Below are 18462 nucleotides of genomic sequence, written 5' to 3'. Positions count from 1 at the left end.
ATGGATAACTTCGTTTGCAATTCTTATGATAATCTATCATATCATAGTTTAGAGCAGCTATATCTAGAAAGGTAATGGCTTAGACTAATTAGTATGTGGAAAGAGTTAACAGAAAAGAAATATAGGAATTAGAAAGATTAATAACATAGGTATCACATTCCATATCAAACAGGATGCAACCAATTTAAGTTGCTGTTCAGCTATCTTGGATGGTATATAAACATCATTCAGTAAATGTAGAATTATATCCCAAATTTCATATAAAAATAAGGAAAATGTTAAAGAAACTCTGTACTAATATTAACATAAAACACAACATGTAAATGGAATATTATTATAACTGTACTATTTCCAATATAACAGTATATACATGTGGACATAGTTCTATGCCAAAAATGATATTTTTATAAAGAAAAAAAAAATGATAGCATTCAGTAATTTGATTTTTTTAAATATATATTAAGCTTTAAATGAAAGTTGTATCCACTTCATATATATCTTCTTTAATATGTGCTCAATAGAATTTAATGAAATTAGGAGAGAAGTATCATTTAGATATCTGTATAATTTAAGAATACACATATTCTAATAAAACATAACTACAACAGTTACTGCCTTTTATTAGTCAACATTTTCATGTTTCTTTGTTGCCGTATTTAATGTAACTTGAAAAAAGCAGCTATTCACTGTACTTTCAAACAGGCAATACCAAGTAATTATGAATGTCACAAATTTTCTATTTAACCAGTAAGGTTCAATTAATTTCAAACATCACTTAATGATACTTTAAGAAATGCTATTAATATTATTATTCCATCAAATTAAGGATTATGATATTTTATGTGGGCTATGCATTAAACTGATTTGGCATAATAACATGCTACCTAACAGAATCAATGGAGCAGTTTCTATGACTAGATATAATAATTTTGCACACAGTTTGAATGATTATTTATTTTTTATATACCAAGTAAAGTCACAATCAGACCAGCCAATTATGACTATTTTTATAAACTTATTATAAAACACACACAACAGAGGTACTCTTTGTGGATTTCACTTCTGATAACCAGTTACAAACAAATTTAAAGAGAAAGGATACCAAACAATAATGCAATTACTCAAAAGATATAAAATCAAAAATAAGCATACCCAGTAAGCCTGAGGTGCAGTGCAATTCCAGGTAATCTCCTTTTAAGGTTATGATGATCTCCTTTTACAAGTTTCTTAATTAAGAAAATGGCATTAGTTCTCTTCAGTATTCTATCATGCCCCTCTCTCTCTCTCTCTCAAGAATAATTTGAAGTGGACTCAATACATTTTGGAATTATAGTACCAATCATAGTAAATGTAATAATGTATTTCTGAAGTAAATGGCTTTTGTGTAATTTACCCTGTCCATGAATAATAAAAAAAATTATCCACATCATGTAGATGCCAGTTAGAGCTAGCTATAATTGGCATTATAAGCCAATATTGTATTAACTCAATACCTGCAACCATTATGCTATTCAGATTATCAGTGCATGTGAGCTGACTGGAGAAACTACATTTGTGGAATACTTCTCTGATAGTGAAATTAACAAAATGATGATCACATTCCAAATGCTGAGTGTTCATATATGTGCACATGTATATATTACAGTTACACTGTGTAAAATGGCTGATTCTGTCTTGTTTGCAATTCCTGAGATCCTCTCCATAAAGAACCTAGGACCTGTGAAATTTAAAAAATAAAAGGAATGTTTAAAACTGAATATTTTTATTATTTCAAAGATTTTAGATATTGTTAAATTCCAACAATTTTAAACAATTGTTTATTACACAATTATATTCTGTAAATAAATATATTACACAACTGTATTCTGTAAATAAATCTAGTACACAACTGTATTCTGTAAATAAATCTAGTACACAATTGTATTCTGTAAATAAATCTAGTACACAATTGTATTCTGTAAATAAATCTAGTACACAATTGTATTCTGTAAATAAATCTATTTATGGAATACAATTTAATATGCTAATTAGGTCAATACAATGGCAAAATTTTTTCAAAATTTATCCATTCCCAGCAGCTCAAAATTCCCCTACAAGTACTTAGTTTGAAAAGTTTCCCCATCTTTATCAGCAAGACAATCAGAAAACAAAGATAATAACAAAGGAAGAAACAACACCAAAACATAATAATCAAATAAAGGAAACCATAAAAACTTTGAATGAGGAAATGAGATATGAATTGCATTCAAATTTTTAACAGTGACAGTCAATAAATTATTATAACAAAAGCCCAAAAATGATTAGGTCACATGATATAATGAAAATTGTTTAAATCCTTAATTTTTTTAAAGCCTGAAAGATGAAAAGCCAAAGAAAATTAACTTATGAAAAACATAAAATTAGAAACTGAAAGCATAATTACTTACATTTTTCCACATTTGTTGTCCCAAAAGTTTGTATGTAACCTCTTTGCTATTTACATTCCCTATTTTACAGCGTACATATCCATACAAATTGGCTGCATTTAGAATAAGACCTACACATGCAATAATCTAAAAAAAAAAAATTAAAAGGAAATTAATAAAACTGGCAATTTTTTTATATTTCACAGCTAAATATAATCACACTATCAAACTCTCCTCTGCCATGTAGTATGAGAAATGTCCATTGCAGTTAATGTGAGCATAATGGTGAGAAAGAACATTGCTTACGTTTAGATAATGTGGTTGTCAGAGATTTTTCAATAAACTGAATTTGCCTAGTCAGCAAAATACTATACTTCCCAGAAAAATAACATAACATTAGGTAGGTTTTTTTTAAGCCCATTAGAATATATGCATAATGCACCTATTTTTTTCACCATGTTTAGCCATCTGTCTAGACATGGTGAAACCAGGAGTCGAGTTACTACTTGACTCCTGGTAGTTGGATTTTTATGAAATTTTATATTTGAGTTTTTTAAAAAGATTTGTCATGTAATTCTAAATTTCATTAAAATTGGACCAATAGAAATCTGATAATTATTATTTCCTTTTTTGTTCCATCCTCACATAGTAACTTGACTCCCATTTGACAGATTTTCACGAAATTTTATATTTTGGCCTTGATTTGCAGAGCCATCCCATATCTCAATAAAATCAACCAATAGAAATGTGACAATTATTTCCGACATTATTTCTTTGTCCTCCTTTCAGTATGTAATAACTTGACTCCCAAGTGATTTTTGAAATTTTATATTTAGACCTTTTAAAATTATTTGTCGAGCTAGCCCAAATTTCATTAAAATTGGACATTGGACTACTAGAAATCTAACAATTATGATTTCTTTATCCATATTTCTGCATGCTGAATTCCCAGTGAATGGATTTACATGAAATTTTATATTTTGCTCTTTAGAATACTTTGTTGACCCCTCCAAAATTTCATTAAAACTGAACCAATAGAAATCCAGCAATTATTTTATTTTATTTTTTCATATATATATATATATCACATAGACTATCCATATACTATATGCTGCAGCTGAAACAGCAACAAATATCATGTTTGTTACCATGCACTGGCAGGAGGAATGAATGGGCAATATGGTAGTAAGCAGAAATTCTTTTTGCCACCATTTTTTTTTTTTTGTAATAAATCTTGAATTACTAATGCTAATTACCTGCTAATGCAGCTAAAATGTAATACATAATTTAACACATTCACTGCTGCTTATATTTAAGAGGGTCCTTTATGTGTGCCCACAAAGCACTTTATGTGCACATAAAGAGGCACCAGAACATATAGGCACTGCTTTTTTGTAAATGAAAGAATTTCATCTGTGAAAAATCATCACTCCAAGGGACTGTCATCTGTTGTTTGTGCATTCTATCATCAAGGGATGCATATGAATGAGATTCAGAATCCACATCACTTAAATAGAATTTTATTTCAGTATCAGATAACATATTATAAAGAGATGATTTGACGTCATCAGCTTCAATATATTGTCCATCCCTATTCCTTTTCAGTCTTGGTGTTGCAGGTTGTGGATGCATTATAACAACAACCCTGTAGGGTAAAATTTTAAAGAACACTTTTTACACAAAAATTTATCAACGCACACAGGATGATTTGTTCACAAACGAAAGAATTAAAATTTAGCAAACACAATCTTCAAAATATTTTGCTTTTCTTCTTTTGTAAAATGCTAAACCAGATAAAATAACTTCAACATAAGCAAAGAACAAATGAAACTATGAACCAAGTAACTACTTTTATAGCTCTCTCTAGACATTTCAATTGATGCTAAGCAAAATCCCAGCCACAATGCAAATAGCACATGATTCAATGGTGTGCTGCTATTGAACAGTTTCATCAAGGCACAAAAATTGTGGTTTGTTTTGACACAAGTTTTCATTCCAGCAGCAAAATGTATTGATGTGTATTACATTTTCGACACATTAGCAGTAAATAGTAACAATTCAAGCAATGCACATTTTACTGAAATGCATAAATTAAGTAACTTGTTTTCTTTAATTTAACTTTCATAGCATAAATGGACATACGGGATGGATTCTTACTGCATCTTTGAGAAGTTTATAATGTGGCCACAAATAAAGATTTATCTTTCTCAATAATTTAATTGCATAATAAAAATAAATTTCACTTCAGGTGGTATAATAAGTTATTTAAAAAAAATTACTGAAACAAAATCCCACCCTATATTTAGAAGTGTTTCTAATACTGCCACAAATTTTCAACAAAATTCCTTTTCTCAACCAAATACATATGGATGAAAGATTCTTAAATCTTAAAAGTAAGAAGAAAATTAATTTAATTACATAAATGATAGAGTGAATGTAATTAAGCTCCAAAAACAAAAATCAAACTCTTGTATTTCTAATATTGTTATTCACAAAGGATATGCTAACATAAAAGTTCCTAGAACTGAAACCAAAAAACTTCTTTTTAAATAAAGATATAATTTATTACTAAACATTGGGAACAAAATTTATAATTTAAGGATAAATCAACAAAATTTTAAAATAATGCCATATATCAAGACCTGATCTTACAAGTCTTTGTAAGTAATATCTAACCATTTCTGTTCTAGGCACATAACGCAAGTTATGTGCCTATCTACAGAAACTATGCGAAAAGGAATTCTCAAACAACCAGCCAACCAACTAATCTCCCCTCTCAAAATAATTCTAAAATTTCTTTAATTATTAAAGGCAGTTATCTGTGCCTGTCCAGCCTGACGGTCTTTATCAGAAATCTCTTAATCTATAATCTTCTATTTTATGCCTTTGATTCAAAAACTCTTTCACATTATGTCACAATCACTGATTTCACAAGTCTAAAAATCACTGGTTACCATCTGACTTAGGTAAGTAAGGTAATCTGGCTCAGTAACTTTATTGTTCATAATTTCAGCTCATCTCTATTTGCCAGTTATACTTGCCAAACTAGGAGTGCTAGCATTTTTGTTATTACACAAGGAATTTGTTTGCCTACTAGAACAGTATAAAATATCAACCATTGACATAACATTCTGCATTTCTCCCTTACCAATAACTCTTTGAAGAGTGCAATTAATATTAGATATACTATCCTATATAACTCAGATTACAAACCAATGATGATCTCTTCTCCCATGTTTTCTCTTTCTCGTGGCCATTCTCATTGGTGTTATTTAGCAACGTCAAATTGGATGACCCGTCAGATTTCTAAATGCCCCTTATCCTTGTTAAATTGTACTAAAAAGGGTTTAGGGCTCAAAGTCTCAGACTACGGGAAATTTACTAGATGAACAAGTTAGAGCAAAGCATCATTTTAGTTCATAGTAAATCACCAAAGTGAATTGGCATAGTTTTTGTTAAATCTCATATTGTGAATGCCATCACGAGTTGCCTGTTATTGCAATACCTTGAATAAGCAATGATTTCCCAGTAGAGAAGATTAATGTTACTTATTCTTGGCAGAGACCATCATCCAGACGGCATCGTTTTGAAGCTTGTTGGCCTCTCATCGGTAGGTGGATTGGTTATTTGGTTTAATTTTTATAGCACATTGGCAGCTAGGCCATAATGTGCCAACTCAACATCAATAGGCACACATTGTGCAGATGTGTGCACAGAAAGGCCAGTGAGGTCAAGAGGGGATTAAGCTTTTAGTTAAGAAGCACATGAAACTTAATGCAGTGCATCTATTGGACATGAGCGACCAGTGCAACATTCAGTCAATTTGGAGTAACATTACCACTTGAGAAACAAAAATGATGTTAGGAGTGTGTTATAGACATAATGACTGTGATGAGTATAATAAACAAATATAGAGAAATATCAAGTGAGCCAGTAAATCAGAATGTCTTATAATGACTTTAAATTTCCAGATACTGACTGGACCTTGTGGGTCACTCATATTGTAGCAAAGGCTTTTCTGCAGTTACTGAATGCCTGTTTCCTATAACAGCATGTTAGAAAGGCAACGGGAGAAAGCTTGATCTGATCTAATTGATATTGACCTGACTACACTGGTTTACAGTGTATCTGGGGTTTGAGTAAAAGTATGTGGCAGCTATTTATGCATGTTTACTGATTACTAAACCGAAGTCCATTTGTTTCTATCATGTAAAGATTTTTTCACAATTCATTAACAAAATATTACCTGGGTATTATAAGCAAATGTGTACATAACTATAGTTTCAGCAATGGTTTACAAGTTTTATACCTCTATATTCGTAATCAGTATCAAATATTTGCCTCAAATACAGCAGATTGTGCACGTTTAACCGATAATTACACACACTGCAAGGTAGCCGACCTTGACCCAGGAAGGTAGACAGCCCACACCCCGTTCTACCGGCCTATCTGTGATTCCCAGAATTTTATTTTCCGAGTGGAGTCTGGGAGACTCCTGTGTGTAGTTACGGCTTAAACTTGTCTGAGCATGCACTCACTTGTTTGTACAGTCCACTCAACCACAGAGCCTAAGTGGCACATCCCTTATGCAGTCACAGTACTCCTGTATAAACCGTCATGAGCTCTCATTGTATGTGTTAGTTTTCTTTTAGCACAGCAACTAGAAAGTGTATAAACAGTCCCGACATATTTTGTTACATGTGTGGTTGTTTTGTTCCTGTAAAGCAGAAGCGAAATATTGCTGATTTTTTAAAAAAAATCATATTATGTATATTGACATGAAACTAGGCGATCAGGATAAATTGTAGGCACTGCATAAAGTATGCCATACATGTGTCAAACATCTTAGAAAATGGAGTCAAGGAAAAAAAGGTGTGTTTGCCATTTGTTATTCCTATGGTGTGACCCGAGCCAGTAAGCCATGCCGAATGTTACTTTTGTGTATGTGATGTTAAAGGTTACAATTCAAAAAATAAAAAGGACACCAAATATCCAGATCTACAGTCAGCCATAAGACCAGTTCTGCATGGACCTGATCTGCCTGTAAAACCTCCACCAGAAACTTTGGAGTCCACATCTTCTTCCATCAAGCAGCAGAAGCTAAAGAGGTTAATGAAGAGGAATGTTATCAACCAGAGAATATTTTAACGCCACAGCAATTCACGCAAGTCGAACTGAATGATTTAGTAAGGGACTTAGGTCTTCCAAAGTATGCTGCTGAAATTCTGGGATCCAGAATTCAAGCGAAGAACTTACTTGCTCTAGGTACATCATTTTCCTGGTACAGAAATCGTGAAAGGGAGTTTATACAATATTTTTCACAGTGATATCGCTGGTTTAATAAGTGCCTTAGGAGCTCCATCATATGTTCTAGTGAATGGAGACTATTTATAGACTCTTCTAAGACTAGTTTAAAAGGTGTTCTCTTGTATAATGGAGTATACATCTGTGCCAGTTGCTCATTCAGTCTACTTAAAAGATACTTATGACAATCTAAAGTTGCTTCTGGAGAAAATTAAATATCAAGATCACGAATGGTAACTATGTGGAGACTTAAAAGTGTTATGTATGTTTTTGGGGCAACAGGGTGGGTACACTAAAATGCCATGCTTTATTTGTGAATGGGATTGCAGAGCTAAATTGCTGCATTGGACAAAGAAGCAATGGCCTCGGAGGCACAATCTTACACCGGGGTCAAAAAATATTGTGCATGAAAGTCTGATGAAGCCAGATAAAATACTTTTACCTCCACTGCACATCAAGTTAGGCATAATGAAGCAATTTGTTAAAATATTGAATAAGGATGGCAACTGCTTTAAGAATGCAGTAAATTTCCCGGTTTATCTGACACAAAACTTAAAAAGGGCATCTTCATTGGTCCCCAAATTAGAAAATTGGTTTTAGATGGTCAGTTTGAAACTACTATGACTGGCGTTGAAAGGAAAGCCTGGATTGCTTTTAAAAGTGTAATGGAAAACTTTCTAGGAAATCATAAATCACAGGATTATGAGAAAATTGTTCAAAATATGCTCAAAAAGCTTTGCAATTTAGGTTGCAATATGCGCATCAAAATGCACTTTTTGCATGCCCATCTTGATTTTTTTCCAGAAAATCTTGCACAGATGAGCGAAGAACAAGGGGAGAGATTCCATCAGGACATTAAATGAAATGGAGAAGAGGTACCAGGGAAGGTGGAATACAAGCATGATGGCCGACTACTGCTGGTGTTTAAAAAAGAGAGAAACCTGGCACTGTACATAAAAGAAAAATGATTAAACGTTCTTTTCAAACAAAGAGACAAAGGTCTGATTAATGAAAGTTTCAGAATTTTGATTAATACTTGTTAGTATTTACATATTTTTTGATATAATATCGGTGTTTAGATACACCATAGATAACTCTTAATAAACTACAAAGTAGTTGTTGTAGGCATCATTTGCTGTTTCTCATATTGTGCTCTGCCTTCACGACGAGTTGCCATGATATTGCACTACTTCGAATAAGTAACTCTTCACTAATAGAGAAGACTATTGTTACTTATTCTCAGTTGAGTACCACCACCCAGACAGCACTGTTTCACGGCTATTGGCCGATCATCAGTGGGTGGGCAGGTACCCTGGTAATGCAGACATGACGACCCAGTTGTGAAGTTAATCACACAATATGAGAGATGCCAAGAGGTTTAGATGTCAATATTTAAAATAAATAAATGCACAAGGCATAATACTTTAAGAGTTTGGTATCTATATAATATCGGTGTTTAGATACACCATAGATAACTCTTAATAAACTACAAAGTAGTTGTTGTAGGCATCATTTGCTGTTTCTCATATTGTGCTCTGCCTTCACGACGAGTTGCCATGATATTGCACTACTTCGAATAAGTAACTCTTCACTAATAGAGAAGACTATTGTTTCTATGGTGTATCTAAACACCGATATTATATAGATACCAAACTCTTAAAGTATTATGCCTTGTGCATTTATTTATTTTAAATATTTTTTGATATATGAAAATGTAATCCTATCAATTTGTCATTACTAAATACAATAAAGTTATATACTTTTGTAAAAAACAATACTTTTTTATTTCTTAAATTGTGATGTATCTGGATGTGATAGAAAAAAATCTAAGTCATATTTGAAATCACAGCAACATATTTCAGTAGTAGGACCTATTGAAATTCAAACCCCAGTGAACAAACTTAAATTTGTAAACTAGTGTTATCAGTAGTGACCCTTCATGTATTAAGAAACTGCAAATAAAAGACTCACTAGGTGTCAGTAATAATAATATACTGATGTGGAATTACTTAAACAAGTAACTACTGTCAAAGGCAAGGGAAAGTGTTTTAGATTTTGTAAAGGTGCTACAGCAGTCTCAGAATTTCCTGTGCAGTGACACCAACTGATGAAGTTACAAAAAGAGAAATTCTAAATGGAAGCTTTCAGGGTAGAAATCATAGAAGCTTCATGTTTTTCATACCAACTAAGAGATGATGCAACAAGTGATACTGTTCAAGACTTAGACCTAAATAGATGTCACATAGGAACTAGTCTGGAATAAAGTCATAAAGGAGGTTAGGCAAGCTAGAGCAGATTATGAGAAGTCTCTGGAAGAATACAAAGAAAAACAGCAAAGTCTGCAATTCTGCCCAGACATGACAGGAGGGAGTATATGATGAGAGCCTTGTCAATCAATTTGGCCATGGAGACATCATGCAAGGCTCATGGGGTAGATTTTTTCTCGGTGCTAGTTAATGGAGAGAGCGCTTCTACAGGAATGTGATACACTTAAATAGAAAGGGTGCAAGAATGTTTGCTGCTGCTATCAAGACAGTGATAGATGGGTCGGAAAACTGCTAGCTTGGGTGGATTCACAGAAAAAAAGATTAACAGTAGCCACAGGCAGAAGTGAAAGTGATCCTTGCACTGCTTCTATTAGAATGAGATAACGACATGGAAGGTGGGGTGCTGGGGATTTCAGGGACTGGTGGGAGTCATTATGGAACAAATAAATACATGGGCTGTGTTAGGGGTAACTAAGAGTAAGAACAGGTGCATGTACACCAATGCTAGGAGTATAGTAAATAAATTTGATGAATTTAAAGTGCTGGTCAAGACATTAGGCGGATATTGTTGGGATATCAGAGACATGGTGTCACACAGATATAAGCAGAGCAGAATTGGAATTTGGGGAGTACATCCAGTTGACAGATATTGACAGTGCAATGTTGAGTCAGTTTGGGTAACATAAGCACTGGGAAAGCAAAAATGAGAGTAGTTATAGACCTAATAACTCTAATGAGTACAACGAATAATTGCACAGAGAAAGAGAGGGGGGACAGTAAATCAGAATGTCTTATAATGGGGGATTTTAACTTCCCAGATATTGACTGGAACTTGTGGGTTGGCAAATGTCTAATAAGACTTTTGTGGATTTATTGGATGATTGTTTTCTGCAGCTGCATGTTCGAGAAGCAACCAGAGAGAGCAATACTCTTGATCTGGTTTTCAAAAGTGATTTTTCTTGCATTAAGAATTTTCAAATAAAGGAGCCACTAAGTGGAGGTTATCACAGTGTACTGATGTGCAATTTACTTAAAGATATAACTATCATCAGAGGTAAAGGGAAGGGTTTTTGTTTTCGTAAAGGTGCCTACAGTGGTCTCAGATGGTTTTTGAATTCTATACGGTGGGACCAACTGATGATGCTACCAACAGCAAATTCTAAATGGGAAGCATTCAAGGAATCAATCTTGGAGCACTAGGCTTTTCATACCGATTAAGAAATACTGTTCAAGGTTTAGGCCTAAATGGATGTCAGATGAATTAATGAGACTTATGGCAGAGAATAAAATTGCATGGGAGGTTGTTGTTGTTATTTGTTTTTTTAGGAGCATTAGCAACTAAGGCCATATTGCTCCGTGCATGGGAGGTATATAAATTATCAGGTGACACAAAAGTCTATGGTAGATATAAGCTAATCTTAATCAAATCACAAAGGAGGTTAGGCAAGCAAAGGCAGATTATGAGAAACATTTGACAAAGGATGCTAAGAAAAACAGCAAAGATTTCTTTACTGATGTAAACTCTAGAAGGAAGGGGATGAATCAGATTGGTCCACTTTATATCGATGGTTCAACTTTTGATGATCCTGCTCAGATAGCTGACAAATTGAATGAGTATTTTGCATCTATATTCACATATGAGGAATTCTGTAGGGAACTGGAGGACAGAAGCTTATTAAACTCTAACATGGAGCATAATGATTTTGTAATAATTGGAAGGGAGCAAAGTGGAAGGGAGAAATTGTTGAAGTTAAACATAAGAAAAGTGCCCAGGGTGGATGGGATCTAATCAGTTATATTGAAGTAGGTGGCAAAGGAAGTAAGCAAACCTTAGCCATAATTATGAGAGCATCCTTAGACACAGGGAAGTCCCTACAGACTGGAGAAGTGCAAATGTATCCGCAATTCACAAAGGAGGATCAGAGGGTGACATGAGTAATTAATTACTGACAGTTGGACAGACAACTTGAGTAGCCGAGATCCACTAATTTTTGTAAAATTGGACAAATGCTAATAATTTATTGTAATTTTTCCTTGTAGAGAATCTGCGATCTCATTATGGATTTAAAATAAACTTTGGATTTTTTTTTAAAAAGGGATAGTGTAGGCAATTTTTGGAATGTTTACAGGAATATTATGTATTTTATTTTAAGGCAGAACACTCTTACCTGGGGTTTTCTTCAGGGATGTCTGCATCCGGATGAGGTGTAATTCAGAAGGTGTTTAAATTGCAATGATATGGAAAGGGGGCAAAGGAAAAAGCAAGGTTTTGTCCTTAATCCTTGCATGGGGAGTAATTGTAGGCATAAAGGGAGATGATATCCTGAAGCCTGATGGGGGCTTTTCATTAACACCATCTTCAAAGGATGGTGAATACGTGTCGAGGCCGTCTTTCATAGTCCAGGCAGGTTCCATTGCCGTATTTAAAAAGTGTGGTTGGGAGGGGGGGGGTGAGTAGTCGAAAGGAGGTGAAGTAGGGTAGAGGGAAAATTTTTCTGCCTCACTGTATTACACTTATAGTCTGGGAATTTGGAAAATTGTAATTTTTTTTTGGAAAAAAAAAGGGGGGGGAAGGGAAAGAAAAGGTTTCACCACTTTTGACTACTCCACACCTCCCCATGCCGACCGGGCTAGCCGGGTGGGTAAAGTGCCTGCCTGGCAACCCAAAGGTCGTGGGTTCGATTCCCGTCTCAGGCTTGGATCAAAGTACTGCAAAAACCTTGGGAGGTGCATTATGGCCACAGAAGCCTATGCGCCAACAACTACCAAAAAAAAAAAAAACCTCCCAACCACCACCACCACACTTTTGAAATACAGCAATGTTCAACACGTATTCACCCTCCTTTGAAGATGGTGTTAACAAAAAGCCCCCATCAGGCTTCAGGACATCATCTCCCTTTATGCCTACAATTACTCCCCATGCAAGGATTTAGAACAAAACTTTTTCCTTCATCCTCCTTCCATATAATTGCAATTTCAACACCTTTCGAATTACACTTCATCTGGATGCAGCCGTTCCTGAAGAAAACCCCAGGTGTTCTGCCTAAAAATAAAATATATAATATTCCTAAAATTTAATATTCCTTTAAATATTCCAAAAATAGCCTACACTATCCGTTTTTAAAAAAATCCACAAAGTTTATTTTAAATCCATAATGAGATCACAGATCCTCTACGAGAAAAAATTAAAATAAATTATTAGCATTTGTTTGATTTTATGAAAATTAGCGGGTCTCGACTACTCAAGTCGTCCGTCCAACTGTCTAATAAAGTTTCAAGACTTTAGGACCTCAACATATTTTTTTACTCTATGAGTAATTACTGACCTGTTAGTTTAACTTCTGTTCCGTGTAAAATAATAGTGTCACTGATTAAAGAAGCATTGCAGGATCATATAGACAACGCTGCAGCAATAATTCAAACACAGCATGGGTTGTTAAGGGAAAGCCTTGTCTGAAAAATTTGACTGGATACTATGATGTGGTTACAAAGTAACTGGATGCAAAAAATAATTTTGATATCATATACTTGGATTTCAGGAAAGCTTTTTATGCTGTTGCACATGGAAGACTACTGTACAAATTGGAGCAGTATGGTAGTAGTAGTGGTATTAAAGGCAAGTTGCTACAATGGATAAAAGGGGGTCGAGTGGGAGAAGACAGAGTGGTAATCAACGAACAGTGTTCTTCATGGACTAATGTTATTAGTAAAGTCCCCCAATGTTTGATGTTGGGTCTACTGTTGTTTTGTATATTTATCAATGATATTGATGAAGGTATATCAGGCTTAACGTCCAAGTTCACAGAGGTTGGCAGGGTTGTTAATGACACTAATCGCAGTGTACTACTGAAAGAGGATCTAGAAAAGTTGGGCAGATGGGCTGTGAAGTGGCAACTGAAGTTTAACATTGACAAATAAAGTACTGCATATGGATAGAAGTAACCCCAGAGAAACGTAACAACTGTGTGATACAAAATGAAAAAGACCTGGGACCAATTGTGCAGTCGGGATATGAAGTTTTCTGAGCAGCGCAGACAGCCTGCCATAGCAGGTCATAGGATATTGTCATTGATATACAGGAATTTTGCTAATAGGGAAAAGGAGGTGATTATCCCTTTGTATAAGGCAATGGTCAGGCCACGCCTTGAGTACTGCATACAGGTCTAGAGGAAGGATATAGAGTTGCTTGAGCAAGTACAGAGAAAAGCAACAAGATTGGTGAGGGGATCGAAGGAGTCCTCTTACCAAGAAAGGCTTAGTTCTGCAAAATGCAGCATCTGGAGACTAGGCACCTGCGAGGTGATCTGATTGAGGTGTATAAGGCCTTGAATGGCTTGAGCAGGCTCAGTTCTGATGGGATTCTTACTCTTGCCCAAATTATGAACTTGAGGGGGCATAAATTCAAATTTAGGAAAGACAGTAGAAGAAAGATGTGCTTAAATTTGCCTTTAGCCAGCAGGTGGTTGACTGCTGGAAAAAACTTCATTTTTCTTGTGGATGTTGATAGCTTAAATAAATTCAAGGAGGAACTTGACAAACGAGGGAATGGACATGTGAAATGTTTTTTTTTTGGCTGATGCTACATAAGCTTGCTTTCTTGCATCATACACCTCTACTAGTACTACTACTTCTATGCTTATATGAACAACAGTGATGCCACCAAAACCTCTAAAGCATCTAGATTTCATTCAATAGAGAACAGTCAGGTTAATTAGTGAACAGGTCTTACAAAATCTCTCAACTCCCTCTGTCTCAGAGAACTTCAATTTCTTATGTGTCTTTTCTATAGATACTTGCAATTTCCGTGGGCACTGTTCTTCCGAACTGGCATCCGTAATTCCCCGACTCTCTTGTAAACCAGTCCAAACAAGTGCTGAACCAGTCAGTTACTCACCAACTTCAACCTTTAGATATCAACTTTTCTTATATTTCATTTATCCCTTCAACTTCTGTTTTCTGGAACACCTTTCCTTCAAATGGATTTCCTGAAAATTACAATCCATAGAAATTTAAGTCTAATATCAACAAGTATTCATATTTTTAAATTTCATCCCATGCAAGGACTATGTACTGTAGATTCTAATGCCTCTTGCATTTGGAGTTTTCATAAAAAAAATAACAAATAATAATACTAAATAACCAAATATTCTAAGATATTAAAAAATTAAGATTTCACATTTTTAAATGTTATTTTAAAGAAATATGATATAAATAATAGAAGCATCGTGGAACAACATAGTAAATTATATATATAAAAAAAAAGAAAAGAGAAACTCTACTTACAAACCACCTGAAGTTTAATCTGAAGACTGTGAAAAATAGCAGAAATACCCAAACTATAGGACAAAAGACAAGAGCAATCCAAAACATGTGTGATTCTGAACTATTTATCAATCGAATATCATCCTCCTAAAAAGAAATGAAAAAATTTAAAAAAATAATATAAATATGCTTTTCTCCATGGAGAATATAACTTACTGTATAAGTACACATTTAAAAATAGACATGACTTTTTCTTAATTTTGAGTCACTGGATATGATTTTTCTTAAAGGTTTCCTGCTTATTTAATACTAGTTTAATTTTGGGTTATGTTCTTAAAAGCCAGCAAGAATAAAGAAATTGTATAACATAAGAGGCTTAAATTCTGTAAATTGAAATTCGCAATTTACAGAAAAGAAATGTCACTGAAGTGTTTGAGGCTTTAAATGGGTTGAATAAACTAAATGCTGATGGCATCCTACTTTTTTCTTGGAACACAATATATATTTACATTGGAAAAGAATAGCTGCACATTAGATGTGTGAAAATTTGCTTTCTGCCACAGAGCAACTAATTTTTGTATTAAATTTTCCTGTGACGTTGTGAGAGTATTTTAAATAAATTTAAGGGAGATTGGACAAATTATTAAAGGAGATGGACAAATGAAGGATATATATCCTTCACGCTATATAAGCTTGCTTCCTTGCATCCTTTTGCCCCTACTAATACGAAAAGATAAACTGCAATACATTATAGATATTGTGTGTGTGTGTGTGTGTGTGTGTGTGTGTGTGTGTGTGTGTGTGTGTGTGTGTGTGTGTGTGTGTGTGGCACATTGTAAGAAAATGTGAATTACATACTGTATAACCTGCTTACAGTGACTACCATCCATTCCACATAAAAGTGGTCTTTTCTGCAGAATGGTGACAGGCGACACTTCTCCAAATACAGAATCTTGCTAATACAGACCATAACATTTAATTGCATATAAAGATTATTTGCATAAAAAAGTAAAAATCACAAACTGTTTCTTATGTTTCTATTACAAATTTGTTCAGTTTATTGCATAACGCTTACTCACGTATGCTTTATTGTATACTCAAGATTGACTTGCCAAATGATGACTTGCCTTAGATGCCAGTGTGCCATAAAATGACTTGCCTTAGATGCCAATGTGCCATAAAACAACAACAGCAGCAGCATACACCCAAGCGGGTCGAACTTTCCATTTTCTAACACATTTTGTAACGGTTAATTAAATGGTTGTTTTTTCAAAAAATATATTTATCTTTACTTTTCACTTACACAGCAATTACATTCATCACAACATTCCTGCTATGTTTTCCAGTCTATGCACATGTTTACTTTTATGACCATACCGGCTAATTGTTTTCCTACAAATCGATGCTTTTAATTCTTCTATGATTTTAATTCTACATCAACCAATAGTTTTTCAGTTTGCTTGCTGATTCTTGGAGATGTTTTCCACACACAGACATAAATACAACATAATACATACAATGTTATCCATGTTACCAAATTACTTATGCTGTAACAAGGTCGTCCCTTGTGTTGTAAAGCAGCTGCATGTAACCTACATTGAGTTTCACTTTCTTGAATCAAGAACACTGAATGCAGCATAAAAGATTTTATTTTTACCCAGTGATGTCACAAAAATGGAAGGACTTAATTCTTATAAAACAAGTTGCTGTTATCCAGACTTGGCTAGTAAACTGCCGCAAAATGAAGGGCAATAGTATGGAATATCACAATTGCAAATGTCGCATCAAAACAAATCAGAAGCAATTATGGACCAATTTATAGAAATGCTAATCCAAGCAAGAAAAGACAAAGAGAAGCAACCAGAGAAGATGTTGACAAAGCCCTATTTTGTTGGTACACCCAACAAAATAGCACTCCAATTTCCTGGCCACTCCTCCTCGAAAAAACAGAAGCTTTAGCTAAGCAACTGGAGGTGCAAGGAACATTTAATTAATAATGGATTCATCAATGGTGTCAGTGCCGAATGATTCAATTAAAACAAAAAACACACGTGGAGAAAAGCAAAGTCACAACAAGGAGGCAACAGAGCACTGGTTACGCAATGTTTGGCTTGACACTACAAAGCAGAGGACATCTATAATTGTGATGAAATGGGGAGGTCTATTACCATGCCCGGAGTGGTCATGTTTGAAAATGAGCAAAGAAAGAATAATAGCTGTAAAGAGAAAGCTGCTCATCATTGGTAAATCAGCCACCACAGTATGCCTGCATGGAGTGCAGTTAAGTACCAATGAAATACACATCCAACTGCACAGTGCCTGGATGACCACTTCTATATTTAAAGCATGGATCATATAATTTGACAAAGACACGACTAGGTGAAAGTGTAAAGTGCTAGATAACTGCATATCCCACAAAACTGATGTCAAGATCCAAGCAATGGAAATTGTTTTTATGTGCTAATTCTTGGAACAAGGAAAATGAAGCAGAAAAGGAGGAAGAAGTTGTTGCTGATTCATCAAACGGCTGCAATGGAAGTTATTCATCAAACGGCTGCAATAGGAATTGGATCTATTCTAGAGGACTGAAACTAGGAGATTCTTTGACCATTTTAGAAAATGGCACAAGAGAAGAATATTCAAAATGACTAAACAAAAAACTTAGATTTCTTTAAAAGTACATAAAAGAGACCATCAGCTACTTTGCATACTGAAAACATTCTGATTTCAATGTTGTACAAGTTTGTTATAGTGAAATTGGATGTAAATTTAAAAACTTATTGCATCTCATTTAGCCACTTTGTAGACAATATTTTATCATTCACACTACTAGTTGTTTTGATGGATTTACTTACAGTTACCGTAAAATATTTTTGTGTTTTTTCTTTAATAAATGAAAATATACAAAAAATTTCTTTATTTATGCTATAAATTTATTAATATATCATTGCATAAACAAATCACTATGTATGTGCATACTCATACTAACAGCAATGGAATACACCAACTGTATATGACCAAAACTTTATTAAAATAAATTTAAATAAAATAAAAATAAAACAGGATAAAAAAAATTATGTAGAAATAAAATACACTGACAACTGTAGAGTTAAAAGTGATAAAATTATAGATTTAAAATACTGATGAGTTAAACAATGATTAGAATTGATTATTTAACTCAAAATCAACAAAGAAACAGTGAGTACAATTTTAACTGAAAATTT

General features: G+C 34.0%; 1 protein-coding gene across 3 annotated transcripts in view; it reads right to left on the bottom strand.

Moving 5' to 3' along the window:
* Positions 1-1045: 1045 nt before the first annotated feature.
* LOC150076666 (Golgi apparatus membrane protein TVP23 homolog B-like) overlaps positions 1046-18462 on the bottom strand; it is a 42770-nt gene continuing 25353 nt past the window's right edge. For all 3 annotated transcript variants that reach the window (XM_090386250.1, XM_090386248.1, XM_090386251.1), the window contains exons 4-6: positions 15260-15385; positions 2427-2552; positions 1046-1717 (exon numbers count right to left, since the gene is read on the bottom strand). In XM_090386250.1, coding sequence (XP_090242376.1) covers positions 1646-1717; positions 2427-2552; positions 15260-15385 — 324 coding nt within the window. In that variant the 3' untranslated portion in view covers positions 1046-1645. The remainder of the gene's footprint in view (positions 1718-2426; positions 2553-15259; positions 15386-18462) is intronic.

This window comes from Mastigoproctus giganteus, chromosome 12 (assembly GCF_048544385.1).
Source record: "Mastigoproctus giganteus isolate SK-2022 chromosome 12, ASM4854438v1, whole genome shotgun sequence".
NCBI classification, from domain to species: domain Eukaryota; kingdom Metazoa; phylum Arthropoda; class Arachnida; order Uropygi; family Thelyphonidae; genus Mastigoproctus; species Mastigoproctus giganteus.
The sequence above is the reverse complement of the archived record's forward strand: the minus strand, read 5'-3'. Positions and strand labels throughout refer to the sequence as shown.